The sequence below is a fragment of the Meleagris gallopavo genome, chromosome 22, assembly GCF_000146605.3.
Source record: "Meleagris gallopavo isolate NT-WF06-2002-E0010 breed Aviagen turkey brand Nicholas breeding stock chromosome 22, Turkey_5.1, whole genome shotgun sequence".
NCBI lineage: Eukaryota > Metazoa > Chordata > Aves > Galliformes > Phasianidae > Meleagris > Meleagris gallopavo.
Genome location: NC_015032.2, coordinates 7651987 through 7668914, shown reverse-complemented (window position 1 = coordinate 7668914; position 16928 = coordinate 7651987). Strand labels below are relative to the sequence as shown.

Here is a 16928-nt window from a genome sequence, read left to right as displayed (position 1 = left end):
ATTTCTGCAGAGGGTTTTACAAGCTCTTTGCATTACCTGGTGGTTAAATTCCAATCAATATGTTTTTCACAGAAACGGATTAGTTATGTCACCTTTTGTACTCCGAGGTAACTCAAAGCACTTCATAAAGTAATGAGTTGGCTATAGATAGCACAGGTTAATGGTGCAGCCATTATGTGCTCAGTGATAAAGCTTCCATGTGGCCTCGGATATTATAAATCTGGTTTATTAAGAATGGAAATATTGACAGAGATCGGATCCTTCCTTATTCCTCCTGCAGCCTCACAGGGATTTTTGACAATCCACTTCTGGCAGCTTCCAGCACAGACAGAAACAGACTTTAATCTCTCAGAGGAAAAGCTCTATTTGGAACAACACAGCAGCTCGGGCACACAGGGAGAGTGTTAACCCATTGATTTATATTTGCAAACATTTGCAAGTGTTTGAGAGCTAAAGCTGAGCTGGGGGAAATGCAAGGTGGAGGGGAGAGGGGTCGGGGCTCAGAGTCCTGCCTGCTCATCCCTGCCTGGCCTGAGATCACTGCTGCAGCTGTTGGGCATTACATGATGATCCCTTCACTTTTTTTTTTGTCCTTTTCCCAGGTTTTTAACAGAGCACATGACAGGCGGGTGCCCAGTGATTTAATGCCTACAAATGCTCCTCGTGGCAGCTGCTGCTTTAAGTGGAATTCCAGCACAAGCCGCAGCTTCTGCTGCTGGAATGTCTTTCCTTTTCCCTTCTCTTTCTCCATGCAGAAAAAATGGCACCCACTGACACTCATTGACACTTGCTGAACATTTATGGAGGCCCGACAGTGCATGTGAGCACAGTGCTGCTGTGGGTGGTGCATTTCAGCAGTGACAGCGGATCACTTCTGCTGGTGCAGATTTATCCAAACGTGGCATGCAGGCTCTAGTCCATTGCTGGCAAAAAAGCACAGCCAATGGTGGTGGCTCTTTTGAAAAACAGTGCTTTTTGGCTGAGAATTTGCTCTGTCCAATAGTACTACTGTGTTCTTTGCAGCTGTTGTGGCTTCCGTGGAAATAAATAGGAGGCATTACTTTTGGAGCAACGAACGTATTTTCTCATTGAGAAAGGAGGTGTGAAGGTGAGGAGAGGCAAGGAACAGGCGAGATGGATTGCACTGCGCTGCTGAGATGAGTGCAGGGAGCAGCACATTAATCACTGCTGGGGTGCAAGGAAGGCTCCTACAGCTCTACCAGGGGAAAGCGTTTGCTGCTTGGAACAGTGCTGCTCCCCACATGGAAATGCAGCCCTGAGGTGGGGCAGTGACTGTCCCTGCCCAAACGTTGGGATGTTTTCTCTTCTTGTGACGCAGAGAAGGCTTGGCCAGTAGTGAGGAGAAGCATTGAGCCTCCCTATCCCTCCCGTCCCTTTCCAGGCTCTGTTTCTGACAATGCCATAATATTACATTAAAATTTTGTGTTGATTTTTTTTGGTCACCTTAAAACTGCTTGGGGTTTAAGAAAGGCCTTCAGCTTAAAGAGAAATGGAGGAAAAAGGGCTTGGTAACACAGGGGTTTTAGTCTGGAGAACAAAGAAAAGATTTTTAGTTTACAGAAGAAATATTCCCCGTGTTTTGGGCTGATGTGAACAAAATCCCTTCCAAAGTTCTGCCATTTGCCTCTGAGTTGGGAGAGCAATCCCACAGCCTGCTGACTGTGACAATACCTTTAGCAGTAATTGTTATTATTTTTAATTTCAGTACCAAAGCTGAGGGATCTCTTGGGCATGCCTGGTTCTGTCAGCTTGGTGGAGCCATTCACGGGGTCAGCAGGAAGCATGGAGCTCAGTCATTCTCAGAACAAGGCTTCCTGCAGGTGGGTGGGAGTCCAATAGCAGGATGGTGGAGCGCAGGCTGCCAGTGATAGCAGAGCTAATATTTGTGATGAAACAGCATTGCATTATTCAGTAGTTAAAGATAATTCTAAGAAACGGAGCAGCTTGAGAATTAGCAAAACTAGCAATACAATATTCTTAGTTGACTCCGGGGGGAAGTAAATAGCTGCGTGCTGGATTTGCATTCATCTCAGTGGTTATTACAGATGAGGTGCCTGCCACGTTGGGGTGCACATCCCGGCCCCATTCCCTGCGGCCATGGAATAGCGGGGCACTGAACAGCAGAGGTCGGAGCCCACTCAATCTATCTGTGTGTGCTGGGACCCATTGACACCCGTGTACAGGAATGTGAACCCAGGGCCTGCACACCGCTTGCTGCCCCACTGCAGGAGTGAACCCATCACCAGGCAGTGCAGCGGGGTGCAGCAAGGGAGAGTGAAGTTTTTGTCTTACAGAAGCAAATGAGACTGTTCAAAAGGGGGACTTTATTTTTATTACACCGGAGCCAGGCGTCGGCACGCCAGTTCAGCTTTGATACACAGTAAATCAGCAAAGCTGTTATCAGTTTGGAAACCAAGATTGCAGTGGCACTGAAAACACATTGAAAACATTTACTTTCTTCCCTCCCCTTTTTTTCTTTTTTTCCCCTCTTTTGATTTTTGGTACAAAAATGGTACAAACAACAATACAAAAGATTTGTGCTGTTGACGGTTACAAAAAAAGGGGCTTTGAGCTCAGACACAAACTGCTTTTTTGCGTGAACACAGCGGAACAGCAGAGGCCTTCCCACTGTGGCCACGCGGGCTGCCACGCCGCTCCTGCACCGGGAACATGCAAACTCAGAACAAAAAGTGCTCCAGTGATACATCGATACGTCGCCGTGGCTCTTTGTCACCTTTCTGACACGCTGCTTCAAGCACTAACTACATTATGTACACGTGGTGGTGAGCGGCTGCAGGTGGGTCTGTGTGGCCCGAGATGACTTGGATTTTTTCCCCGTTAGCGCTGAGTGGGGGCAACTCTCTGCCCAGCTGCTGCCATGAGTGCATGTAGCCATCACACACAGCATCCCCCCAGCCAACCCCATTCTTTTCACCATGAAGAGCGCCAAAAGACATCGCAACTAAAAGCCTGTGTTTTACCTTAGTATGTTTTCTTTGAGACTACACAAAGTTGCAATCTTGGCGTATTGTGTTGCACAGACCCTGCGCGGAGCATCATGACCCTCCAACGCTCACAAGCTCACGTTGGTGGATTCAAACCCTGCAAACCCATTGGGGTGCCCACCTCCGCCCTGCAGCCAGCAGTGGCACCACCTGGTCTAGCAAAAACAAGAAAACACAAAAACAGAATCCAAACTATTACAGCCCAGAGGACGCCCAGAACAGACCTTACAGGTCTCCCTTAATCACCCCTCCCTATCTTTGTCCCCGTCCCCTGGACACTGCTGGGAGCTCCTGGCAGTGGAATGAGGTGTGGGGGAATTGGATGTGAAAAGGGTATTTTGGGATGGGCTCTTCTCTGCCTGTCCAAATGCAATGCTCCCTCCCCCAGTGCTTTGTGGCATGGAAAAATTGGGGGCTCCAGTGTGTCAGAACCACTTATTTAGTTTCTAAAATTTCATGCTTGCATTTATTTAATCATGGAGCAAGCCGGTGTGACCTTTAAGAGTACAGTCAGGTTATGTTGGCGCTTTCCCACCTTGGCTCTCAGTAAGCTGCAGTCATTTCCAGTGTGAATGGCAATGCCACTTCTATGAGATCCCTAATCATGGAAACATTAAGCTTGAAAAAGAGCTCTAAGATCCCAGCCCAGCCCACTGTGCCCACCCCCCACATCTCTCAGTGCCACATCTCCACGGCTCCTGAACACCTCAAGGGACGGTGACCCCACCACCCCTGGGCAGCTGTGCCACTGCATCACTGCTCCTTCTGAGAAGAAGGTTTTCCTACTAGCAAACCTGAAAGGCTTGGGATGCTATCTTAGCTGGGTTATAAAGAAGAAATATTAATGCACAGAAAGATTTGCAAAAAGGGATCTGCATGGAGCCCTGGGCAGCCTGATCTGTTGGGGGGCAACCAGCCCACTGCAGGGGATTGGAACTGGATGGGCTTTAAGGTCCCTTCCAACCCAACCCATCCTGTGATTCTCTGATTTACATTGCTTGAGGTGCTGCTTGCTTACCTTCTGCCTGTTCCACTGGAGGGAAGGGGCTGCATGTGTGGCACTGCAGGGTGGTGGTGGAGCAGGAGGTGGTCCTATGGAGGGAGGCTGAGCAGAACTGGGTCGAAAGATAATCAACTAGTTTGATTTATAGGCTTATGGGGTTGGAGTGGCTGGATTGCTAACGCTGCAGAAAAATATCCGCTGATTTCTTAAAAAAAAGTTTCCAATGGTTTATTTTTAATCACTCACAGTTTCATTTGACTTAGGTTGCATAAATGTTCTTAAAAACCTGAACTGCTCAGATGAGTTGAAGGCTGATGGCATCTCCTGACTGGCCAAGAAGGAAGGAGCTCACTGCTGTATGGCCCTACAGCCCTGCATGGGGACATGTGCAGAGGTTACAGTGCAGGGCAGAGAATGCTGCTGTGCGAGGGGCACCGACTGCATTTTCATTACTTACTGCTGTGGGCGGGGAGTTTCTGCAGGGATGCAAACTCAGGTTGGTGAAATAATGGGGACAAGAAAGAAACCCCTGGGGATGAGCAGTAAGAAAAACGGGCAATGGGGAATACTGGAACAGAGCGGTGCAGGCTGCTGGGGGGAGGGCAGCCAGGAGGCTCTTGTGTGGCCATGCAGGGTGTGTGAGCTCTGGGACACAAACGGGAAAGGCGTTGGGTGCCAGCACTGCTCACGGGGATGGGTACATGCTGCTCACGGTGCGTCCTCCGGTGTTCATATCGGCTCTGCAGGCAGGGAAAGGACAAACGGACCGAGCGACCAAGGGGAAAGGAAAGGTCGCATCCTGGGGGTCAATAACGGACCGGTGACGTGCGAATCCCCTCGGGCAGACTTTTACCACATTCCACTTCATACAAGACACATTTCAAATGCTCGTTAATTTACAGAAATTGCATTTTATAGAAAATATGATACAGTGAAATATAAAATGCACTAGGAGCATTTCAAAAATCGATAGAGACGATCTTGCAGCCCAGTCTGCACCCTCTGAAACAAGGCCCACTCGCCGGCACAAGCTCTCTGCTTCTCACTCTCGCGCTCTCTCGGTGCATGCGCTCGCTCCCCCCGCCCCCCGGTTAACTCTTCGCATTCAACTTGAGAATTAATCAAGATATCAAAAAAGCGCGATTATCCCCTGGATAATCACCTTCCGGTACTGTGCACATTCTTGGATTTAAATGAAAATAGATCTAAGCACTTTTACAATTTGTAGCGAACCCACTGCAAAATCGTCTGCAGAATATAAAACACAGGTAATCCAAGATTTCATAGCACATTAATTAAGTGGCTCATAATCCATTAAATGTGGTTTATATTACACATCCATGCAGTCTAAATCATTTTACAAACATTAGACAGAAACCCACTAGTCCAAATCAGTAAAGGAAAAATGTAATAAAAAAAGCTAATAACTATTTGTTATTGGTTAAACTGATCCTACATATAAACTAGGTAGTATGCTACCATTTATAATACTGATGTGGAGTTACGCCTGGATGCTGCAAAACCTCTCACTTGCTTGGCAATGCTCGAGCATATTAACCACAAGATACTGAACAGGCCCTCGTTGCACTTCTCCAAAGAAAACCAAAAAAAACCAAACATTTACTACAGATAGCAGTGCCTACCCATCGAATAGAACGGACACACATTAGCTGAGTTACGTGATGGTGTTGAGCTTTGGCTACGGATGCTCCAAGGCATTCACATCGGACTGGGTGAGCTCCATCCTCGCGGATGGCAGCGGTGCCCCGTGCTCCACATGCCCTCCTTCAGGTGGGGGAGCGGCCAGGGCCGTGGGCAGCACCACGCAACCCCGCCGGTATTTACATCGCTCGTGGGAGCCAAAACACGCCGATAGCATAAAAACAAACAAGTGGGCCTTTGGTCAATTCACGATTTACTTGTAGGGTGTAGGCAAGGGCTGTTGGAGAGTTCTGTCGCGATAACCAAAGGCTTTATCAATGCTATAGTTCTATGCAGCTACATTGAGTGTGACCAGGTTACAGCAGAGCCCCTAGTCGGTATTTTGCATCTGATAACACTGAGTTATATACAACATGATGACTGGTTCACCACCTGCTGAGGCTTAAAGATGGCTGTTAAGATTTCCACTCAAAACATAACCCTCTCCCACCCCCCCAGCCTCTCCACCCCAGAGTGAGTCAAACCCCCTTAAAAAAAAAAAAAAAAAAAAAAAAGGCAAAAAAAAGAAAAGAAACAATCTCCACAGTTCCTTTTTGTTAACTCCTTCCCAGTTAGAACTGGCTTAGGGTCACAGGGAGTGCTGCCCAGGATGGTTGTGTGTTAGTTTTCATCACTCCTGAGATTGAAGGGAATCTGATACATGCACCAAAAGGCACTTTCAAATATATATATATATTTTAAAAACAGTGCTTCTGTTCTAAGAAATTCAAGTTAAGACAGAGTGCCTTTCACTCTCTTTAGTCATAAAGCAGATAAACGAGCAATATCCCAGCTGACATTAAAAACAAAAACCAGAACCAAAAAAAAACCTGCAGCAGAGACAAGTGTTCATGCGAGACAGCTCAATATCCTAACAAAAAAAAATAAGAAATTGAAAAGGAAAGGAAAAAAAAAAGAAACCTCCTAAATCACCACTAAAAATAACAATACAGTCAGCAGGGGATATTAATTAAAAAAGCTGCCACATCTGTACAGTTCTTGCTTCTGCATCGGCTCTTCTCGTTAATGTTGTCTGTGGGTTTGTTTTTAATTGTTTTTTTTCTTCTCCTTCTTCTTATTTTTTTTAAATAAGTGAGGTCAGTTCAATCCTCCTCGCCTCCTCCATACATGTCCGCCAGCTTCTTGAAGCGCGGCCCCCAGTCGTTCAGGTAGTCGTAGTCCTGGTCCCCGGAGCTGGAGGAGTTGAGGGAACTGACGGAGCCGGCGGTGGAGCCGCTGCCCTCGTAGTCAAAGACCAGCAGTGAGTCGTACGGGGGGGCTGTGGGGTCGTTGTCCGCCGCACGCAGGCCCTGGAAGGGTACAGGGATGTGTCAGTGTCCGCCATGGCAATGGGGAAGGGTGCAGGGAGTTGTGGGTGCAAAGCTAAGGGATTGCGGTCATAACAAAAAGCACTGCTTTCCTGCTGCCCAGCACCTAGAAATGCGGAGTGGAATAGAGTTCTCCAGGCTCAGAGTGGGGAGATGGAGAGCATCCCACTGCACAAAGAACCAAGGCATAAAATCACAGAATCATTAAGGTAGGAAATCAGATCATCTAGTCCAACCATCGGCCCGTGCCTGTGACCGCTCTAGACCACGTCCCTCAGTGCCACATCCCCCTTTTCTTGAACACCTCCAGGGATGGTGACCCCACCACTTCCTGGGCAGCTGTGCCAATGTCTGACTACTCTTTCAGAGAAGAAATGTTTCCTAACATGCAACCTGACCGTCCCATGGCACAACTTAAGGCTGTCACCTCTCATCTTATAGCTATTAGCTGGGAGCAAAGGCTGATCCCACCTCGCCCCAACCTCCTTGCAGGAGCTGTAGGGAGTAATGAGGTCTCTTCTGAGCCTCCTCTTCTCCAACCCAGTTCCCTCATATGCGAGAGAGCCTTCCTGTGCACAAATGTGTGTGAATGAGAGTGTGAAGGACAGGCAGGAGCAAAGGAAGAAGGAATTTCAAAGATGAGAGTGAGAAAAAAACACAGCAGAAAATTGATATAATAACAGAACTAAATCACTCTAACATTTATTTTTTTGACTCATGGAATGGATGGTGTTTTTTTGTCTCAGAGGAAATAATGCATTGAGTGGCTTGTAACCAGTCAATCGCTCATTTTAAAACTAAAAAATGAAATGAGAAATGCTAAATGATTAGATGTTTGTACAAGTAGGTAAAGGAGAAATAATCTAACATAAAATAAAGGAAGATCTGGTCGGAGATGAATGTCTGTGCTCTGCAAACACTTTGAGGCCTAAACCATACTAAGCTCACTAAAAGATGCAAACTGGTGAAACAATTACAAGTTCAGGAGCCACGAATTGTGCTCTGATGTTAGGCAAAGCATTTGTCTTCCTGGCCACATTGTGAGGAAACATCCAGCCAGTGTTTATACCGACAGCAACTACATCACTCAGAGCAATGCAAAACAGGGCAGGATCCGGTCATAGAATCATTAAGGTTGGAAAAGACCTCTAAGACCATCAAGTCCAACCCCACCCCACTGTGCCCACTAAACCATACCCCTAAGTGCCACATCTCCTTGACCACCACCAGGGATAATGACTCCAACACTTCCCTGTTGCAATGCCTTCCCGAGTGCTGAGAAGCATAGCCTTTTTGATATCCACAAACCAGAAATCCTGGGCTTCTTGTTTGTACTTTGGCTTTCTGTAGCAATGGTACCTTTCTTAGGCCAACTCCTGCTTCCTTTGCTCATGGGAATTGTTCCCCTGGTTCTAATTAGACGCCTCGTGTGAGGAATAGCATCTCTTGCTCATTAATACAGCCAGAAAAGCGGTGCACAGCTGGTGCGAGCTGCTTAAGCTTTTAATATGTGATACAGGACACCTTGAAGAGGATACCTCATTTATAAAGTCACCAATATCCCCTGGATGGGGGATTACTGGTCTTATAGGATACTGTGGCTCAGCACCGATCGGTCTCTCATCCACCCTTCGGACTCCAGGTGCCTTGTTCAGCACGTGATCCATGGTCTCTGGCTGCTGGAGCTGGCTTAAGTCGTAATCCTGTGACAAATGGAAAGGCACGAAGTGAAACCAAGGGCTTTTCCTTCAGATAGTTACTTTCCCAACATAGCAAGGACATACACTGAAGCCAAAGGGTTTAATCCTTTCTCAGCTCAAGTTCAACGTCAGATCCCATCCCTGGGTATGTGGCATCTCTATCCTCTAAATTACAGGCAAACCTAACCTCGGAATAGCTCATAAAATTGACTTCCTAAGAGTGTATCTTAAAACATAAGTTAAATCAAATATTTAAATACTTTTAGAATATTTAACACAGTGTTGAAATCTTTGGGATAAAAAATCAGCTTTGGTTTGCATATGCATAGATGTGTGCATTACTTTTGGGTAAAATTCAGAATATAATGGAATGACAGTGTTGGTTGACGTGTTATTCCAATTACATTTGTACAGAAGTAAAAACATTAAAATATGTACTGCATTTATGCATGTAGGTCTTTTAAAGTAATTATGTTCTTTCTGCTTGTGAAAAATCCCAACAGAATAGGTTTCTTTCAAGGAATGAGAACCAGGTAATATTTCATTAAAAATGTATTCGTGGAGGTAATGGTGTTTTGCTGCTCTTCCTCAGCTGTTATTTTTAACGAATCCTTTCTAAAATATTTAAGCCCACAGTGCGGTTGCCTGAAAGCAGATACTCAGCTAGTTTGGATGTTTATAACTGTACTTTGTTCTGCTGGTGAAACTATTCTTGTGCTCAGATGGGGATGATTGAATCTCCAGGAGCAATATTTATAAATAACTTGTCAGTGATGAGAAAAAAGAAACGTTACTTGCGAGGGCTTTTTTTGTTGAGTAAGAACTTTGCAAGTTTTGGGCAAAGTCCCTGACCCGGATCCCTGCTATGTAGTGCAGTCACATCCATTGCTTGAGCAACGTATCTGAGAGTGTCACAGGCCCTTCACTTCCATTAGGTGAGGATCAAACAGCGTCCTCAGCATGAGAGGCAAGGAAGCTGATAAAGCTACCCAGGTATAAACAAGCGGGAACAGAACCCACAACAAGGAGTACGTGACCAGAAGGGATGGGGATTCTGCTGTTTTTGAGAGAGATTGCATGGCTGCTCTTGGCCCCCTACCTGATCTTCTTCTCCACCGCCCTCCTCGTCGTACTTCAGGATGTTGTCCCTCACGTCATCCTCGGGGTCAATGAGGAGCTGCTTGGTGTGCCGCTCCTTCTCCCGGCGCTTCATCCACACCACAAACAGCAGCACCATGGCTGTAAGAGCAGAGGGGCTGGGTGAGCAGTGCTGCATGGCAGGGTGCTGGCACCTCCTCACCCCTCACCAAGAACCTGTCCTGCTTCATGCAACCACGTGGAGAGGAACTCAATGCTACGGCTATAGCGGCAGTCCCATTTTACAAAGGCAAAGCTCATGCTGATGGTAAAGGCTAGTGATGTTTCAAATCATCTCCCATGCAAGAATCCTCTGCATGTATCAGCATGTGCTGAGCAAATGTTGAGTTAATTGCATATGGTGTGACTTACAATGTAGATTACAGACCACAGCGAGTTTGGGGGAGAAACTTCACTGGTTGTTAGTAAGAGGAATAAAATGTAATCCTATTGCATGTTCTCATTTGTAAGGGAGAGGTCAGTGGGAGCTGTGAATACTATGACAGGCCCGCAATCCAAACAGTTCCTTAAGCTCCATCACAAACGTTGACTGAGCTGATGTCAGAACTAAAATACACAGTCAAAGGGAAAGCAAGAGGCAAGTGTGAAAACATCACCCTTCTGAAGAGATTTGGCCTAAATCCTGAATTTTTCTACAAAGGGCAGAGAATAAAGGCAAAGGAGGGAGGGTCGCAGAGCTGCTGAGAAGCAACAGGTTCAGACAAATGAACAACACCTGTGCATGAGTGGTGTTCTGACAACAGCACAGGCTGTGAGCCCTTGCTGTGGCAGTTGTTCTGCTGATCTGCCTACAGTTTGCAAAGTCTGCTTTGGGGAGGCTGAGTAACGCTGGGTCATGTAATCCAATTTGGGCTCATTCATATTCTTCTTTGGTAAGTGAGATAAGTTATCTAAACTTCTAAAATCACATCAGACAGGACATTAGCTTGTGATTTGGCACCTGTCAAAGGGAGAGATGAATGGTCAGTGGAGGTGGGAACATGTGGCACAGCTCCATCTCAGTTGGGCTGACCTCAGCCATGCAGACAACAGAAAGCAAACCCAAGTGGGATGGACGATCCCAAGCTTTTGTTGTGTTTTTAGCTGTGCAAGGAGAACAAACAGATGCTGTTTCCCACCAATCTGTGTTCTGCATGGCTTTCCTTCCCTTTGCAGATCACAGGGGCTGGGGTGGGCAGCCTTGCCAGCAGCTCCACTGCAGAGAGAGATGGATCAGGAGGATGTGTGCTTTCTCTCCCAGCACCGAAGTGTTTATACCCAACAGGAATTCAGTGAAGTGAGCAGAAGAGGATGGACAGCTAATTACTGCCATTGTGTGCCAATTGGCTGCCATCCTTTCCTGCTAGCTAACAGAATTGTTTTCAGATAGTGCTTATCCTGCATCTATTCAAGAGAGAAAAATGAAAAGGAAAGAAAATGTAACTCTTATCTGCAATATAAAACCTCAGCTGTTTAGCAGACTATTGAAGTCCTTTTCTCATCTTTCCTTTTCAAATCTCTCACAACAAGATACCTGCCTAGTCCACAAAGACAATATTATAATGGTTACCAGTTTTTTTTTCCTTTTTTTTTTTTTAAAATTTTAATGCTACTTTTTCATGCACTTGTGGAAAAAACTGTACCATTAATGCCTTTACAGATACCTTGAAAAAAACCAACACCTTCAAAGTGTCAATAGCGGATGTAGTGCACTCTCCTTCCTTTTATTCACTCTGTAGAAATGGGAAGTGCTATTACTGCTGTTAGGCCCATTTTCACTCTGCATGTAGTTTTTCTTGAAATCTATTGTCTTCACTCTTCACAATTTTTTATTGCGTTGCTCTTCTCCTAACTGTGTTATTTGTGCAGGTAATACATCAGGTATTAGGAAGGAGAAAAACCCTTTGAGCAAAGGTAAAGACAGAAACTTCCTTCACCTGAGCACCCTCTGATCCATCCCCTCACTGCTTCTTTCTTTGCAAGCCATCAAACTTTGACCCTCTGACTCTAAAATGGACAAATAGTGCACGCAAAAAAAATCCTTCTGCCTTTTTGCAGGCTTTTGTTCAGAGGTCATGATATAAAATATATACAAAAGAGGCAAAACACAAGAAGGATGTAGCCGAAAAACTCCACTCATTGCAAATTACATTTTTCATCACTGATGCAGTGCTTTGCAGCTCTTGAAGATAAAAAAAAAAGTCAATTAAAATTACAATGAATGTAAAAATAAGCTTTTGTAATAAAACCCGTAATTTAAAAAGGGATAATGTATCTGAAAATGAAAAGAGGAATCTCTTAAATCAAACGTCCTTCAGCTGATGTTAATTTCAGTCAGTAGGATTTTCAACTGTTTAAATCGTATTTTAGCACTGGATTTAAATGAGAGCAGCAGAAGGAAGTCGTGTGTTTTATCACCTCTGGGATCTGTGGTGCAAACTCTTCCTGTGTCCCCATCCTCTATGAACTCAGCATTAGGAGTCAATCTTCCATGGGGCGGTGAAGCCTGCAGGTGCTTGCAATCACAGCAAATGTATGTCGTGAAGGACAGCATCAAAATTTCACTGCTGGGACCACACATCCAAGGAAAGTCAGAATGTGCACATCGTAGCTGTGCGTGGAGATGTTTGTGCCTGTTTGGATGTGCTGGATGAGGAACAGGGGTGGCACAGCCAGTGGCTTTGCTGTTCCCTCTCCAAACTGATAGGGCAAATCGATTACATGGCCATATATTCCATTGCTGGCTCAGGAGAGTGGATATTTGCCCAGAGATGACCCACTCTCTTAATGTACCATATCATAACTGCATTAGGTGACATTTGTAGCATACGTTGCTCTGTCTGTTCTCTGTTTACACACATTGGGGGTAAAAATTAAATGTGATTTAGCACTATAATTCCCATTAGCTTTAATGGGAGCCCCATGGTTTCATCCTGTGTTTCTTGATGAATATTTACCTCATTGTTCATTTCGGCACTCATTTTTATCTATCCCTACTGTGCCAACTCCTGCTTGAAGTTATAATGATATCATTTTTATTTTAAAATGTGTGCACACATGGTTGTTGGCAATGCTCATGAAAATCCAGGACTAATGGCATTGCTGGGCAACTGAGATGGCTATAGCTCTGTTATCTTACGTCACCCCCAGCCTGAGTGCTCCCCCAAACTGGAGGTCCTTCCTCTGCAAACACTCAAAACTGACCTTGGTTCTCCAGTCCATTGCAATTTTACAAACACTAAGATTAACTACCATTGCTTTTTTCTCTTTGGATTGCGAATTGCAGCTGTGCACTGGCTCTGTCAAGGGCCAGATAGACTCTCATAACCAGTGCATCGGGAACTGGGAACCAGTACATCCACAGCCACACAGGGACAGGCAGTGACCCCAGAGCTGTGGAGCACTCTGCTATAGGATTTGAGACAAGTCATCCAACAACTTTTCTGCAAAACACGGAGAATCATATCATACTCACCTACAGGATGTTGTCAGATGTAATGAGTATTTGTAAAGCTACTGGAAGCCTTAAAAAGGAACGTCTGAAGTGTGCAGCCCATGCTTGTCCTGCTGACATTGCAGTAAAGAAGATTTGGCACACACGCCAGTCACCACCCACAGCCCAAAGCTCACGGCTCAGTCCTTTGCACAGAACTCGTATGGCTCATTAGGAAATAAAGCATTTAATGAGACAAACGGGAGCTTGGTGGGAAACGTGACATCCCTCGGTGGTGTCACCCCCTGCGGTACTCACTTAGTAAGATAATGATGCAGATCAGGATGGCGATGATGGCTCCCGTACCCAGTCCTGCAGCAGCCACCGCCCCAATGGTGGTACAGTCACCGTTCTCATCACATGGGCACACCTTCACTTTGATGATGGATGTGTTGTACAAGGGGGGGTTTCCTGAGTCCGTCACGATGATTGGCACATCGTACACACCGGCTTCCAGGTACATGATCCGTAAACTAAGCTGGGCGTAATCACCTGGAGCGACCGAGGCAGACAAATGTGTGGTAGACACGGACAGCCGTGGTTCACAAAGCCATGCCCACCCTCTTTGGGGGATTTGGGAAGCCCAAACCCCATCCCTGACTTGCTCAGTTGTGTTAATCCTTCTCAAGTTCCCTCCCATTGGGTTCCAGAGCTGTGGGCCTGAGCCTCAAACGACACAGGCAAAGGCCTCTCAGTGATAGGGACCAGCTATGAAGGCAAAACCAGCCTTTGGGCTCCATGATATTTTCAGTCCTCTGCTGAAACTACTACTAATCAGAGGAGCAATTAGGGCCAATTGTGGTTGCATGCTGCAATATAAAAATCCTTCACATACTGGTAATCTTCACACTTACCTAGCCCTCCTGGTTCTATGGTAAATTAAAAGGCTTCCTTTATGCTATTATGGTCAGAGAAATGAACATTGATCCTGATTGTGGCTTATGACAATTACACTGGAACATAAGGAAGACTGATAATAGCTTTTTTCCCCTTGGCCATTATGGATGATTTATACTCTGTTCAGTACTGATAACCATTCATAATTATGAACTGCATTAAAAAAAGCCAAGTGCCAAGGCTCTTAGAGTTATGCCGCAGGTCTGATACAAATCATTTCTGATTAACTATCTTGTCTATAATGTCAGCCATAATGTGCTTTAAAAAATAAAAATCAGATAAAAAAGTCGGAAAGTTTGGAAGTTTGAAACTGCACGTGGCCTCATTAGTGAATCAGAGTCCAAATGTCCTTAGGATTGCCTGCCCCATTTACCATTCAGTCGTGTTATGGTCCAGTTCTTTCTCACCGCAGATGGCACACTTGGCAGCTCAAAGACAAAGGGCCCAACGTTTGGATCGATGTCAGCATCTGCGGCTGTTATATTGATGACATTCAGGTTCGGCTTTTCACAGATCTGTGCTTCCTTTGGCAGGAGCTCAGGAGCATTATCGTTGATGTCGATTAGGTAGATCTGCAGAGTGCCAGTGCCGCTGGCTGGGGGTATACCTGAACAGAACAAGAACCGATGCCCATCACTTGGGAAGCAGAAGATATGATACTGTGGACCATCCCCACTCTGCCTCCCAATTTCAATAAACCAGGATTTTCTCCCTCCCTTCTTGGACCTTACTAGGGACATACTGCACATTCACGGTCCCTTGCTTTAAGAGGCATTATTAAAACTTCCCCAAGCCTCATAATGGTGCTGTTTTTCACTCCTGCAGAATGTGGAGGTTCAGCTCTGCAGATTTGTAGCCTACAGCAATGTCTTTAGTCAAATTCTAAAAATACAAGGAGGTGATGCCAGGCTGTTAGTACAAATTCTGGTAACTGCTGTTCTGAAGAGGAAAAACCATCTGAAAAGATAGCTAAAAGGAGGAAGAAAAGGGCTTGGAAGGAAAAAATAAATAAATGGAGTAATCCTTTGGTTAGCATTTACTGTAGCACCAGCTAGCCAGTCTGTAGATTTGTAGACTATTACATTGCTCCAAAGAAAGCCCAACTCTATAACCCATTCCACAGTCAGTCCAAGCTTGAGTGAAGGGTCCTTGCTCAAAGTCTACAGTGAGAGCCAATCATCACCAAATGCAAGGGGCTGCTCCTAATTCATGGCAGCAACAATATGTCCCAACATACAGTTCTTCAGCCTCTCCCCATTTGTCGCAGCCATCAGGGGTGCCACAGTACAGCAGCCTTGGTCCTCCAGCCTCTTGCTGATGATGAGCCATGTTTGTCTGACTGTGACCCAGCTACACAAAGTAATGCCCAGCTTCCCCACATACAGCATGGTATTTTTAATTTCTCCCCCCATGCACACATCCAACAGCTCTGTTCAGGCTTGCCTGCTGCTTCCCTTCTCAGGTAGCTTTGCTTCAGCAATTCTTTATTAAGTTTACATTCTGGATACAAAGCTACACAAACCTTCCCCTCACTAGCATTTCAGGTGTTGCTTCCATGGGCTTTCCTGCCTATATTCTTTCCCATTTCTGCTTCTTTTTTTTAAGGGAACCTTAAACTCTGGAGTAACTGAAATAATCCGCAATTGCTTCATGTACAAATGCAATTTTTTTGTGGGTATTGGGGTATTACTGTGTTCAGGTTCCTGGTATTTTTGGTTCTTTGTGCACCTGAGTGCAGTTTAGCAGTAGGCTCAGGAAAAATGGAAATTGAAATTTTCATATCTGAGTATTGCAAACCATGCAAAATTTCATACAATTTCAGCAGTCATATGTGGAGAAAGCAGAGGGGTGCCAAGAGCAGGTGATGCTCTACAAGGGATCCTCAGACTTTACACCCAGGAGATGTAAACTAGTACAGCACAACTGACTTCAGTGGAGAAATGGATCCATTGCTCAAGTTAAGATTGAAATAGCAATAAGAGTATTAAAAAAAAAGAAAAAGAAAAAGAGGGGAACGTGCAACTGCTGCATCTACATTTAACTGCTGTATTCCAAGGAGTATTTGGCTAAACTACTTCTTTATAATATATTGAAAATAGCAACAAGAAATTAAGGAAATGAGATGCTGCTACTTCAAGAAAGAAAGAGAAATCCCCACCAAAAAACCCCAACCCAGAGGCTTTTATTGATGAGTACATGATATCAGAGAAGGTGGAACTTGGGGGAAATATGAAGAGTCTATTAGTCTAGATGAAAATTTTGATGTTATCCTAAGCACTCTAGACAGAATTTTAAATAAGATGTTGCTTTATGTGTGTTTTAACATCTGCAATAGACCAGTGATAGATTAATTTTTCAGAATAGAGAGATTTATCCAGATCCTCACTTTCTGAGCTGCTGAATGATGGATGTGGAGGTTCTGATGCATTGCAGCATCAGCACCAAAGCCAAGAGAAGGGGTTAACTTCAGATCATGTTGTACTAAGTGCCCTGGATTTGCAAGGTCAGATGGAGAGGATTAGTTTGATGGGTTCATGCTGTACCACTGCTTCTGAGTATAGCCTTAGCCAGCTCATTTGACTCATTTTGCCCTGGGAATCTTGCAGATAAATGCTGCTAGAACTCCTTGGGCTGTTTTGGATT

At 45.2% G+C, this 16928-nt stretch overlaps 1 protein-coding gene across 1 annotated transcript in view; it reads right to left on the bottom strand.

Annotated features, from left to right (window-relative positions):
• Window positions 1-6808: 6808 nt before the first annotated feature.
• The window catches only part of LOC100544203 (cadherin-4), a 32967-nt gene continuing 22847 nt past the window's right edge, over window positions 6809-16928 (bottom strand). Inside the window, exons 5-9 of the mRNA XM_031556604.1 lie at window positions 14659-14892; window positions 13647-13880; window positions 9858-9997; window positions 8597-8761; window positions 6809-7040 (exon numbers count right to left, since the gene is read on the bottom strand). Coding sequence (XP_031412464.1) covers window positions 6834-7040; window positions 8597-8761; window positions 9858-9997; window positions 13647-13880; window positions 14659-14892 — 980 coding nt within the window. The 3' untranslated portion in view covers window positions 6809-6833. The remainder of the gene's footprint in view (window positions 7041-8596; window positions 8762-9857; window positions 9998-13646; window positions 13881-14658; window positions 14893-16928) is intronic.